Source organism: Podarcis raffonei, chromosome 5 (assembly GCF_027172205.1).
Source record: "Podarcis raffonei isolate rPodRaf1 chromosome 5, rPodRaf1.pri, whole genome shotgun sequence".
NCBI classification, from domain to species: domain Eukaryota; kingdom Metazoa; phylum Chordata; class Lepidosauria; order Squamata; family Lacertidae; genus Podarcis; species Podarcis raffonei.
In genome coordinates, this window is record NC_070606.1 from 37,128,612 (window position 1) to 37,143,001 (window position 14,390).

Below are 14,390 nucleotides of genomic sequence, written 5' to 3' on the forward strand. Positions count from 1 at the left end.
GTACCTTCTGGAGGACTGCTCTTCATCCAGAACTTTTAGCACACTCCCGTTTCATAAACGCTTCTGTGAAGCTCAGTCGGGTCTCTGCACTTCTTTTGAGAGAGGACGACAAACTCGCGTAATAACTTAAGCTCTCCAAATAACGTTAGCAATTGCACTTTAGGAACTCTAGCCCAAAATAAAAAATTGCAACTGTAACAAAGAAGTGTGAGAATCCTGCTTTAGGTGAGTAGTTTGTTTGTATATATAGATTTCCTTCCATTGGGGGGGGGGGATGTTAACTCCGGGAAATATAGTTCTAGGTTTGGAGAAAGGAAGCTTCTCTGATCAACAAAAATAATAGTTCAGGCTTTTGAAATATTTTAGATGATGAGGCAGTGCTCTGGGAATGGTGAACAGAAGAATTCTCCCCCATTGGGGGGTGTATTTTACAGAACCACTGTATGCATACAATGCATGAAGATGACTGGGAAGTTTTGTGAGTGGAACCACACAGGTCTTGAAAACAGAGACTTGTAGTGCTACATCCCTGAAATCCCAGGGGACTTAGGAATCACTGGATCTCCCTCCCCAAGAGCAGAGAGAGATAGAGATAGTTGATCTAGAAGAGCGAGATCAGATGCTGTAGCTCCCCTACACACCACCACAGAAACTTCCATGGCCCTTGGACTACAAATTTTGGAGCTGTAGTATCAGAAGGACCTTAAAAGAAGAGGGAGCTGGTGCCTGGTGAGAGATTTGCAACATGCTGAGGGCAAACCAGAGGAAGACTTGGATCTGAAGGATCCAAAACTTTACCAGTCCCTCAACACATCCCCCTAACCACAGATAAAGCTACCAGGAACTGGTGTGGTTTTCCCGATTGTTCCCAAATTTGAGCAAGGAAAGAAAATGCTGGGAAACAACATAAGAGTCCAACTGATTTTTTTTTTAATTATTTCAGCATGAATCTCAGAGAGAGAGAAATGCTTAAAATGATGCTCTGATCACATGTTATCCAAGGTCATAGTTTTCCTATCTGTTTTACATCCCCGCACCCATTCCCAACACATTCTTACATCTCCTCTTTTATGTCAAAAAGGATCCACCAGGGAATTACATTGGTTTCAGAATTTTCTTTCACGTTAACCAAAAGTTTTGGGCACATCATTCCTGCTTTAAATCTGCAGGAACCACATATGATACTACTACTACTACTACTACTACTACTACTACTACTACTGTTGTTGTTATTGTTATGCAACAGCATTGTTCCATACAGGTTGAAGATGTGGGGCTTTATTATAGTAGCATGTTTGTGCCAAGGAATTTACAGTTCAGAAGAATTCAAAGCTTCAGAAAAACCTGTGACTGCAGATACAGTGGATCCTGAGTGTTTTATGAATGTTGTAAGTAAGACATACTTTTGACTGCTATTTCTTTGTCATTAAACTAAGAGAGATAAAAAGGAATCACCAGTGCTTGTGCCAAAGTACTAGGGGCTATTTCAGATACTACTAGTAAGTATCTATGGGTAGTAATAGATACTTGTTACAGGCTTGTTTACAGACTGACCTACAAAGGTATTGCATAGAAATTAGGGGATTAACCTAGGTAGGTTCTGAGGAAAGGCTTTGGGGACACAGGTCCAGGGGTATTGGGCATCAAATAAGGGATGGCTCAGTCAGTAGATCATGAGACTCTCCAAGAGTGGTGTGAGAAATACAGCTGCATCTGTAAAGGAACTCTGACCAAAAAGCAGGAAGGCAATACCTGCTTTTACCCTGAAGCAACAGAAACCCCCTTCAGGCCTGTGGTCCAAATCCAGACTTGAATCATTAGGAGCATAGGTACCTGGTTGGAACACCATCTTTCTGTCTAAAACTCAGCTCTTAAATACACTTTCTTCTCACCAAATCCATGTCAAAGGAGAGGTTTTTGGATAGGAGATGATTCTGTGCTGGGAGAATACACATACTGAGATTTTGGGGGAAATGACTAGTTCTGTCTTAAGCAGTAGGATTTTCTGCCAAGCAACAAGGAAATTTGTCAAGGATTTAAGATAATGCCTCTGTTGGGTACATAATGCCCCTTAGGGAGCTGCCAAAATTATGCAATCGGTGCCTAGATTGCTGCAGTATAGACTTATGTCCAAGTTTTTAAAATGGGGGTGAGGAGAGTAGCCCAGGTTGCCTTTTTGGTTGCCAAATCCTCAGCTGGTCTGCCACACATGCACACAATCTACTACAGTAATCTCAAAATCCTTTTTCCTCCTGCTTCTGTACAGTAACTCCCCACAGTCCCATCACAGCTTCCAGAATCTCTAGCAGCACAGCAATGGATCATTAGAAGTTACAGTTGAACTTCTGCCCCAAAACTGCTATTCTCATATTTTTCCAATGAAAAGGAAACCTTGTTTTTTTGTTTTTGTAAATTTGTCAACCACCCTTTGGTAAATTACTCAGCTCCCAGCCACTTCGTTATATTTGCTTGGTTGCTTATTTGCTTTTCAGTTAAACCCATGAAAAAAAATGTTTAACATGCATACTCAGAAATCTTCAGCTCAGATGACCTGCTGTCAGAGAGTGAGTGGAACCTGAAATGTTCCTGGATGCTGTGGGATACTTTCCAGGGAAAAAGCTGGTGATCCAGCTTTGAAGCCCTGATCTTCCTATGGAACCAGGAGATAAAACAGGCAGTTGACAGGTTAGGCTCCTGAGTGTCCTCTCCAGCAGTTTAGAGCCCGAGCAGCTCCTTAGTACTCCGAGGAGCTCCAAGATATGAAACTAGCCAGGCAGAAACTAAAGTAGCACAATTCTTGCTCTGCTGCCAAAAAGAACACATAATCCTGCCTACTATGTGGCAATACAGGCAGCGAAAATGCTCATTTTGCACCCTCGTATTGGAGTTATGTTGTATGATCTGGGGCTTACTGAGACCCAGTGTGAGGGAGGGACCTCTGGAGCCCTCAAAGACCCACTGTGATCAACTGGCTTGTGCACTTTGAGCATCAGGTTTCTCAACTCCAGAGTAATGTTGACTCGGCACTTGTTGCAACTCCTGTTTTGTGGGATCAGTTTCTTAGATCTCAGGGCACTTGCATCCAACCACATGCCCCCTTGCCCCCTGTCCCTCCTAAATCTAGCAGAGGGGGGCTAATTGGTTGGTTGGGTCGAGAGTGTGGTTAATGCTTCACAGCATGAGAGGGAGGTCCTTGCTGCATTGAAAGAGGTAGTAGTGTGACTTCTCCTAAGGAGAAATGGTCTAGATGCTTTGGATTAGAACAGCTACCAGTCAGTGGTCAATATCCCCTTTTGGGGGAAAGTGGTGGAGCAACTGAAGACATTCTTGGAGGACACAGGTGAGTTCAGGACTGGCCTTGGTCACCCTGATGGATGACCTTTGCAGAGAGTGGGATGGAGGAATGTGACCTTGCTCCTTTTTGATCTCTTGTTGGCACTTGATAACATTGATTATGGTATACTCGTGGACCAGCTCCAAGGAACTCAAATTTGGGGCACTGCATTACAGTGGTTCCAATCCTACCTTCATGACCAAGTCCAGACAGTAGCATTGGGAGAGGGCCTTTCAGCCCGCTGGTGGCTATCTACATGAAGCCATTGGGAGAGGTGACATGGATGAGAAAAAAACAAGCTGAACTTGAATCCTGACAAGAAGGAGGCACCATGGGTAAGAAGCTCCCATGTCTGAAAATTTAACCAGTTGCCTACTGTGAATGAGGCTGCACTCACCCTGAAGGAGCGGGTTCACTGTTTGGGGATGCTTCTGGATCCAGCTCTGTCACTGGAGGCTCAGGTAGCCTCAGTGGCTAGAACTGCTTTTCCCAGCTGCAACTGGTTTAACAGCTGTGGCCATTCCTGGGCTGGGAAAGCCTTGCCACAGTGGTTCATGCAATGGTTACTTCAATACTGGATTACTGCAATGCATGCTAAGTGGGGCTTGCCTTGTGCTTGACCTAGAAGCTGCAACACGATTGCTGGCAGGAGTGAGGCTATATCAGCATATAACACCTGTGCTCAGAAATCTGCACTGGTCACCAATTTGCTACTGGGCCAAGTTCAAGATGCTACAATTAGTATATAAACTTCCCTTGATGCTTTGCCGGCCAGGGCTCCCTCTAGCTTATGGCAGAGCTCCTTGTAGCTGCTTTCTATCTGCTTGGGTGAAGCGGGAAACTCAGCTATGGTGAATTTCCCTACTGATGGTGCACCTACTTGCTAACAGAGACAGGTGGGCAGAAGGAAGGATGCACGGCACTTAAGTACAAAGGAGATGCCTTCAAGCAAACCCATTCTGTTTTCTCCCCAGAGTGAGATTATCCATTATCATGGATACCCAAGTGAGGAACACCATGTTGAGACAGAGGACGGATATATACTTACAATCAACAGAATACCTTGTGGAAGATACTGTGATGCAGACAAAGATAATGCCGTGGGAAAGGGTAACACCATAACACTGACAAGCCCTACCCCATACCGCCCTCAGTTTTGCAAATTTTGGCTATAATCCTAATCCCAACTGTGTGTAATTAAGCACTGTTTAATTAAATAGGAATTAAGTGTTGAGTCCATTAATTAGTCCCTTCATTGATTATCTGGTAAGTGAAGGTTTGCAGTTCAATGCTAGAGTAATGTTGACATTTGCAAACAAGTTAATAACGGACATTGGTATGCAAGGGCAACACAGGAAAAATGCATTGTCGTGCCATATGTGAAGCAAAGCCTCTTGAACATTGTGATCTACACATTTCAAATGAAGTGTCTTGGGCAGAACAAGTAAAGATGTGAATTGGACTAACTTCCATTGACAGTTAATTGGATGATCCAATTCCATTTCAATCTGGTTTCAGTTTCAATCTGGTTATGGGACAAAAACAGCTTTGGTCATCTTAGTGGATGACTTACATCAGGAACTGGACAAAGGTAGTGTGTCCCTGTTGGTTCTGCTGGACCTCTCAGTGCCTTTCAGTCCCATTGACCATGATATCCTTCTGGTTTGCTTTGCAAGGATGAGATTGGGAGGCAATGTTTTACAATGGCTCTGTTCCTTCCTGAAGGGGCAAACCCAAGAGATGGTCTGGGGACTCCTGTTTGACACGATGGCCATTGGCCTTCAGTGTCCCTCAGGGTTTTCTTCTGTCCCCCATGTTATTGAAACATTTACATGAAACTGCCAGGAGAGGGTGTCCGGCATTTGGGGGCTCAGTGTTACCAGTGTGTTGATGACACCCAGCTCTGTTTTGACTTTCCACCTAAATCCAAGGAAGCAATCTTGGTTCTAAACCAGTGTCTGTCATCAGTAATAGATGAGGGTGAACAAACTGAAACTTAATCCAGACAAAACAGGGGTACTTTTAGTCAGTCAGAAGGCAGAACAGGGAATAGGGATTCAACCTGTGAAGACACAGATTTGCAATTTGGGAATGCTCCTGGAAGCATGGATGCTCAGGTCTCTGTGGTGGCCAGGAGTGCATTTGCACAGTTAAAGCTAGTGTGCCAAGTGTGCCCATTCCTTGAGATGTCTGATTTGGCCTCAGTGACACACGCTAGCAGAAGGACAGCAATGCAATGACCTATAAAGCCCTACACAGCTTAGGTCCAAGCTATCTGAAAAAAATGGTATTCCCTCATATTAACATGCCCAGGTTTTGAAATTTTTTGGAGAGGACTTTCTCTCCATCCCACCACCCTGACAGGCATGTTTGGTGGTGACCTGGGAGAGGGCCTTCTTGGTGACTGCTCCCAGACTCGGAACTCCCTAGGGAAGCTAGACTGGCTCCATCCTTGCTGTCCTTCTGCCAGCCGGTGAAGTTAATCTTGTTCCAACAGGCAATTGGGAATTGGCTGCTTTTAATGAAAGGCTGGTGCCATGCCGTTTTTCTTGTAATTGCTGGTATATTTTAAACAGATTTTATATATGTATATAGTTTATAATTCTATCAATATTTAATTGTATAGTAATGGTTGATTTTTCTATGTTTTAAGCAGTTCTTGGTTTTATCTGTAAGTTGCCTTGAGACCCATCATGGGAAAAGGTGGGGTATAAATAAATCAGTTAATAAGAAGAATACATCAAATTGTTTCCTTCCCACACTGAAAATTGGAGTCCCTTATATAGAATATAACAGGCCATTAACAAAGCATCTCTTACTATTTTACAGGTCCATGGCCCAGTGTGTTTTTGCAACATGCTTTGCTTGGAGATGCTACCCACTGGATTTCGAACTTGCCCAGCAACAGTTTGGGTTTCATATTGGCAGACACTGGGTATGATGTTTGGCTTGGAAACAGCAGAGGAAATCTTTGGTCTTCAAATCATAAAACAATGAGAAGAAATGAAAAGAAATTCTGGGAGTTTAGGTAAGAAAACAAAGATGATGGATTATGTCATCACATTATCCATGTAGATATTTTTCTTTGGTTTGTGCTAATCCTTGCCTCTTGTTTATCCATTACTAATGCTAATACATCACCAATGCTTGCTCATGCATTATTGTGTGCATTTCTCTCTCTAGTTTTCATGAGATGGGATACTATGACCTTCCAGCTGTTATACACTTCATTCTGAATAAAACCGGGCAGGAACAACTATATTACATAGGCCATTCTGAAGGCTCCACAAGTGGTATGTTACAGAATGCAGGCTGTTTTCACATGAGCATCACAATGGGATGTGTAGATATTGTTCCAATGACACACTGAGACAAACCAGGTCTAGAAAGAAACAAAGCTGTCAGGGGGAAGCACAGCATACAGCCAGCTTCTGCTATGATTTGGGTGTTTGTTTGTTTTTTGAATTGGGTGCCTTTTTCTGAGGCCAAAAAGGTGCCAGATTCAAAAAGCGCAGTCCTGCGATGGAAGAACCACTGCGCTTGGAAGGAACTCCCAGTTTGTTCTTTGAAGCCAGAGCCACAACTTGATTTCAAATTGTGGCTGCAAAGAGAGAATCTTCCCCTACAGCCATGGCTTGGTTTAAATGCAGGGCTGTAGAGGAAGAAAGGGAAAATCTGTGCTCCTGATTCTTCCTTTGCAGCTGCAGGTTTCAACTCGACATCACTGGCATCAAATGTGCTGTATCGGGGAGTGAGAATGTTGAGTCTCTAACTTGTCAGCAGAATCCACTTTCCCACCCCTGGTTCAGTAGGAAATTGCCTGATACAAACCATGGATGCACATAGCTCAGTACTGTTCACACCAGGGATGGAGAACTTGTGGCCCTCATAATGTTTGTTGTTACACTGTCACTCCCATTATACTTGACCATTAGTCATCCAGGCTGGGGGTCCAACATGTTCTGGAAGGCAACAGGTTCCCTATCCCCAATCTACACTGGATAGGAGCTTCTCTCCACATTCTTGGACAGGTATCTCAGACAGCCCTCACATGGACCAATGTGCATCATCCTAGTTAAAAAGGGCAGAGCAGCAAGTGGAACTGAGCTATCCACCCCCTTGCATTCAGCAAGGCTCCCCTTCTTTATTTAAAAGATTTATATTTTGCTTTTCAATCAAAATGCTTCCCAAAGTGACTTACAAAAATGAACACAAATAAATCATAATACATTTTAAAAACCAGATTAAAAACAGGCATTGAATTTCATTTTAGACAGTACAAAATATTATGAAAACCAGCATAAACTAACATGACCATTCCAACCCCCCAAGACACCAACTAGCCATTAAAAGGCCCAACAGGAATGGAATATAAAGCTAAAGGCACTCAACATGAAGGAAGACAATTACATTTTTATCAACTGCAAGGACTATAAGTATTCTAGAAAGGTGAAGAAATTGACAGCTTGCTGATTTAGGATAAATTTTATTTTCTCAGGTTTCATAGGATTCTCTACTTGGCCAAAACTGGCTGAAAGAATCAAAGTATTCTTTGCTTTGGCACCTGTAGCCACAGTGACATTTTGCACAACCCCACTCACAAACCTAGCGCGTATTCCTGAGATGATCATGCGCGTAAGTCTTTCTGGGCACTATTTATATGAGCACAGATTAGGCACAGAGTTGAGTAAAGATCTATATTCATAGTCCATATGTGTGTGTGTGCGCGCGCACACACACACACACGTATATGCTAGTGCCATCGCCCTCCTCTCATTTGTTTGCCAAACTCAGCGTGCCCCGCTATTCTTCCCTAAGGCCCTAAGAGTGCTGTAACAGTTTCTTATAATTTACTAAAGAGTGTCCCATTAGATCTATGGGGGGGGGCAAAGCAGGAAGTGGCACTGTCAGGAATGAGGGATCTCTTGGGCCCCTTCAGCACTCTGGCCACTATCCCCAGCCACAGCAGTTATTCTCCTGTCCAACCCAACCTGCCATATTTGCTGGTCCTACTGCAGTCTCATTGACATTTGCAATGAAGGAAAAGGCATGCAGCCTGGTTTGTGTTGCAGGTTGGGAGCTCTCCCCTATCCAGTGTGGGCAGGAAAGTTTGCATAGCAAATGCTCTTCCTCCCAAGCACAGTACCACTGAGGGAATTGTGAAGCAGCTCCAGCTGAGGTGTCATCTGGAAGCAGCGGAAATGCCCTGAGAGGAACCTGAGCTGGAGAGCAGGAGGTGCTTGAAGCACATCTGGGCTCTCCTTCGAGAGCTTTGGAGCTGCCTCCCTCCCTCCCTCCCTCCCTCTGCTCATTGGCAGCAGGGCTGGACTTGTGGCATCAGGACTTTAAGCAGCCCTCTGTCTATTTGAAAATGATGCTAATAGAAAATAGGAAATGAGCTATGCTACATAATGACATAGGAAGCAGGAAAGGCACTTAAGTGCTATGGAATGATGCGGCTTAGCTGACTCCTCTTCCACATCCTGGCAGTGCCAGTTGCAAAATGGGCATCTACTGGCAACCCAGTAGCAGCCTGAGAAACCACTATAGACTTCCTTCCCTCCTGCCTCCATACACATTCCACAACAGTGGGACTCTGTGGGAATAGGGTGTTGATCTTTATTTGGTTTAGTGGTAGCTAATTTCAAATATATTATTTTTCAGGCAATATTTGGCCAGAAAAATATTTTTGATTACGCTATACATTGGAAAACGCCAGTCTCTAGGTTTTGCACTTATCAGCCTAAATATTGTGCCAAAGTTCTTTCCTTTGTGGCTGGATATAACACCCCCAATTTCAACCTGGTAAGTTATATTCTTGTCTTTGTAACACTTAATGGAAATTTTAGGGGAGCTTGTGTTTAAGTAGGTTAGGTATAAGGGAAAGAGACTGATGACCCTGGAAGTCAAGCTGGAACCATGACACATACCAAAAACAACAACAAAAGAGTTGCGGGCAGGGACAGCACCAGATTTCAGGGTGCTCTTGGCTCAGTGTTATTGATGGTCCCCAGAACACACACAAAGCAATTTCATAGATTTATGGGAATTAAATTTTAGGTAAATCAAAATGGCAGGTGGCCACTGGGGGTGGGGGCAAAGCTTGGCTCCCATTCAAACGTGGCACTACCACCCACTAACCACTAAAATGGGTTCTCAGTGAGCTGGGTAGATACCAGACAGACAACATGGACCTGGTTCTGGAGCTTTATGCACAGTCACTATATTGTTGTCATTGCTTATATGTTACACACCCAATCCCCTGAAGTGAGTTGCATTCCAAGTGGCAAGGGCAGGGCAAGACCTTCTGCCCCTGAAGGGTGATTCTTTCTCTTGAAAACTAGCCCTGCAATCCCAGGTGAGTTTATGATGAGCAAACATGCATAGGCTTAAGCTTGGGCACATGTGACTTTGAGGTACTTCCTGTTGTTGGATTAGAAACAACAACAGCAACGAATAAATAAATAAAAATTTCCTACCTCATCCTTCCTCCCTAGAGGGAGCACATCAATGGTAGAACAATAGAATTTAAAATAGATTAAAAGCATATTGTAAATAATTAAAAACATCTATGACATATAGATTGTTTGGGGTTGCTGGAGTTGAGGATATATTACATCTAAGCTTAATGAGTGCTTAAGCTTTGTTATGTAAAAGCTTCCAGGTTGAAATTATTGAAATGTGGAAATGGATTACCATTTCTCTCCTCTGTCTAGGGGTAGCAAAGAATTCCCATTCCACCTTTATGATGAACATTTGTTTCATCACACAAGTTCTCAGGAAGGAACACAGATCTGCATCACTTTCCCTCTAATTCTGTGCACAAAGTATTGTTATGTATTGCTATGCATTCATGGGGAAGTCATGCAAATGCATCTAATCCAGCATGGCAATTTTGTTGACCCCTGTCAATCCAAAAGGCTTCCTGTAGGTACACATGCACTCTTGCACTATGGATGAGAAGCTGAAATGGATAGGCAGGAAGCCCTAATGGACTGTGAGCTTCCTGAAGCATGTCTGAACCACAGATTCCCTTTGAATTCTAGTCCTACAGTCAGACTGGGCTGGCAAACCTGTGGTCCTCTAGTTGTTGTTGGACTCTATCTGTACCTCATCTTCAGACATCATGACTGTTGTATATTCATTTCTCTGGGAAAAAGAAAGGTCTTTGCATGCTGTTGAAAAGGGAAAAGTGTAAATATCAGGTGAGGCTTCCAGAACAGAGCATCATAGCAGCGTAAGCCATGTAGACTGTTCTATTTCAGAGCCGAATGGACGTGTATGCAAGCCATTCTCCTGCTGGAACATCTGTGCAAAATGTGTTTCATTGGAAACAGGTATATTGCATTTTCAAATATTATGTTTATTCAATATTTATTAAAATGCCATGGAAGAAATTCATCATAGTGCTATGTCAATTGATCTGGCAAGACAAGCATTTTGGTTTACCAGACAAAATGATCCCCACTCTCCTCCCCCCCCCAAGCTCTTCCATGGGTCCTCTTGACACACACACACACACACACACACACCCTGAGCCAACTTGAGAGGAAGGGGGAGGCATGCAGGGGGGAAATACCCCTGTTTGGGGGTTTCCTCCCCATGTGTAATTGAAATTTCAGAAAGGTAGCTCCATGCAAGGACTTTCGTGCTAGCCAGCTTTACAATTCCCTTTCCCCCCCAAAAAAAGATTATATATATTTTTAATGACTGAAGCGTGCGCACACACACACACACACAACTATGGGGTTGCAGCACTCATCTTGCTTCCAGGCCAAGGGAGCCGGCATTTATCCACAGACAGTTTTCCGAGTCATGTGGTCAGCATGACTAAACTGCTTCTAGCACAACAGGACACCGTGATGGAAGCCAGAGGGCACGGAAAGGCCGTTTAGCTTCCCGCTGCAGCAGTACCCATTTATCTACTTGCACTTTGATGTGCTTTCAAACTGCTAGGTTGGCAGGAGCTGGGACAGAGCAACAGGAGCTCACTCCGTTGCGGAGATTTGAACCACCAACCTTCTGATTGGCAAGCCCAAGGAGGCACAGTGGTTTAGATCACAGTGCCACCTGCACCCCTGTTCTGTTCTGTATATGTATTGGACTGTGTGCAGTTTGCTCACAAGACTTACTCACACATGCACAGTGGTGGAGGAAGGGGGTGTGGGATGTGTGCACACCACCCCGGGTGTCATTACTGAGGGGGGGGTTGTCAAAATGAGCACTTTTTTGTTTTTAAAAATGGCCTCACAAAACTTTTTAGGAGTGACATAGTGGCTTAGGTGCCTGCAGGTTCCACGCTGCCTGAAATGGCAGCGTGGGACTTGCTTTTGCCTACCGCCTCTCCCTCAGCTGCCCTACAGCTGAGGGGGAGGCGGCGGAGAGGCTCCATGCGGCGGAGAGGCTCGCCCTGCCCTTATGGGTGGATCGCCCCACCCCCAGCTGCAGGACACACACCCCTCACCAGGCACCCAAGCGGCTAGCTACACTGCTGCACATGCATGCATACAAGATAGAAGTACTAATAAGGAGAAGTACGGTACATGAAGCAGAATGCAGCTATAAATAAGCCTTACCTTAAAATGTAGGACCAAAATGAGGGATAGTCGTAAGGGAAGTGTGACACCACCTATGTAACCATAAGACACACACATCAAACTTCACATACACACAGACACAGGAATCTGGGATTAATTGGGAATGGGGGAGGAGAGAGAGAAATCAAAGGCTGGACAAAACAGAGGCTAGACCAACTTTTTCTAAGAAACAGTGTGAGCCCTGCAACTGGAGAGTGTTGCTGAGATTCTAGCCCTGCAGCTCTGAATCAGCCAAGTCCAGATCCCCTCCTCCCACCATGGCATTTTCTTTATCTGATTGTCTTTTGTAACATTTTGGAGAAGGCTGTGTAGGGTCTTATGCACCAAACCAGCACCTTGAACTTAGCCTGGTAGCTAATTTGGCAGGTCAGTTCTTTGAAGTCTGGTTTTCTTATCTAACTTTTCTATTCTATGTTTTGAAACAGTTAACCCAACTCTTCCCCATTCACTTTCTGTATTTCTCCCATCTCACTTTCCCTTGGGCTCTGACTTTCCCACACAAAACTAGAGTCTCTTATCTCTGTCATTTTTCAACCCATGCTTTCTACTTGCTTTAAACTGTGCCGAACATCCTATTCCACTTCCCTGCTGCCAATCATTCTAGCTCTTCTGTCACAGCAGGATGTTTATTATTTGTGTCTGCAGATTTTGTAGCTATCTACAGAATGGCTGGAAGCAGCTTCCTCCGATGTTTGGAATCAGGGAAAGGATCATGTGGCACATGAAATCTGACTCTATCTAGTACTTCCCAGAAAAGAATGCAATGGGATTCCATCCATGTACTCATGTGGAAATAAAGCAACATTTTAAAGAAGCAGTGTATTAATCCATACAGTGGTACCTCGGGTTAAGAACTTAGTTCATTCTGGACGTTTGTTCTTAACCTGAAACTGTTCTTAACCTGAAGCACCACTTTAGCTAATGGGGCCTCCTGCTGCCGCTGCACCGCTGCTGCACGATTTCTGTACTCATCCTGAAGCAAAGTTCTTAACCCAAGGTAATATTTCTGGGTTAGCGGAGTCTGTAACCTGAAGCGTATGTAACCTGAGGTGTACGTAACCCGAGGTACCACTGTAGTTGATTTAAAAAATGTTTTCTGGAACTATTAAATGATTATAGACGGATATTCATAATGAGACCATTATAGCAATCTATCCAAAGAACAGGGATAAATAACAGCAGCCTATCTTACAGGGGTGTTGTCAAGATTGCTGAAATCCTACATATGACACTTTTTGCATCTTTGGAAATTATACATTTTACAAAAATGCACAATTTATTTCTAGATGCATCTGAGAAAACAATTTGAAGGATATGACCATGGTTCAGAGGAAAAGAATATGGAGAAGTACAATCAGGTAGGGCAGTGTTTGAAATCAGAATAACATCTCTGATAGATATATTGCACATGGAAACTTTTTTGATACTATTTCCCACTTAATACAGATTAGAGGGGGACCACATTAGATTTATGTTCAAAGGCATGCCTATGTCAGGGAGCTAAGCTCAGCCCCCATCCTCACATATTTTTTGCTGTTATCTAAAGTCCATTTTATTATCTTGGGTGTGTTCAAATTTACACACTATTTTAGTAAACATTCTGTTGTGTGCAATTTGGAGGTATTTTACAGGGTTTTTTGTAGTTTGCTTGCTAGTTGACTGCAGGCCAGCAGCTGAAGAAGGAGCAAAAAGGGTTTTCTCGTGTGTGTGTTTCTTTGTGGCTGATTAGCTGCTCTCCCTGTGCAAAGGTCAGAGGCAGGTGATTAGCTGTGGGAGGAGCTTATCAGAGCTTGCAGGGCAGCGGCGCGCGCCAGTTTGATCCATCTTTTGATCCATCTTTTAGATTTAGGGGAGCTAGTCTCAAACGTTTGTTGGGGGAGACCTAGGTTTTTTTGGGGGGGAGTTATTTGTCCTGTCTTCACGCTTCTTATGATGGAGGACCGCTGTAGCCACCCCCAACGACACGTTCTCAAGATGGAGGGTGAGGGAACAGCTGCAGTCGCCTGCGGTTCCTGCGCAATGTTTGCCATCTTGCCAAAGGTTGCAGGCAGCTTTACCTGCAGCAATTGCATGTTGATTGCCCTCTTAGAAGACAAAGTCCAGCAACTGGAGGAACGTGTAGCTACGCTCCAAAGAATTAGAGAGCTGGAGCTCTTCTTGGAAGCAACAGAGCACACCGTCTCCACCAAGGAGGAGACGGGGACTCCCCTGAGAAGGAGGCTAGTTCACCAACACAGGAGCCAGATATATGGAGAAACGTGACTCAAAGAAGTAGGAGGCCCAGGGTTTGCTCTGATTGTTTAGAAATACACAATCACTTTGAGGTCCTCTCCCCTAGCATGGAAGATGAAGAGCAGACTCCATTTGAGGATCTCTCCCTCATTACAGTCGATCAGGTATATGAAGACGAGCAGCAAAGTCAGTCCTCAGGGAATGTGCAGGCGACCTTGGAACGGACA

General features: G+C 44.1%; 1 protein-coding gene across 1 annotated transcript in view; it reads left to right on the forward strand.

Annotated features, from left to right (window-relative positions):
• Nucleotides 1-14,390, forward strand: part of LOC128414016 (lysosomal acid lipase/cholesteryl ester hydrolase-like) — a 20,171-nt gene continuing 5,781 nt past the window's right edge. Inside the window, exons 1-9 of the mRNA XM_053388653.1 lie at nt 1-225; nt 1,247-1,388; nt 4,309-4,444; nt 6,164-6,362; nt 6,518-6,627; nt 7,833-7,969; nt 8,999-9,139; nt 10,600-10,671; nt 13,218-13,289. Of these exons, the coding sequence (XP_053244628.1) occupies nt 1,269-1,388; nt 4,309-4,444; nt 6,164-6,362; nt 6,518-6,627; nt 7,833-7,969; nt 8,999-9,139; nt 10,600-10,671; nt 13,218-13,289 (987 nt within the window). The 5' untranslated portion in view covers nt 1-225; nt 1,247-1,268. The remainder of the gene's footprint in view (nt 226-1,246; nt 1,389-4,308; nt 4,445-6,163; nt 6,363-6,517; nt 6,628-7,832; nt 7,970-8,998; nt 9,140-10,599; nt 10,672-13,217; nt 13,290-14,390) is intronic.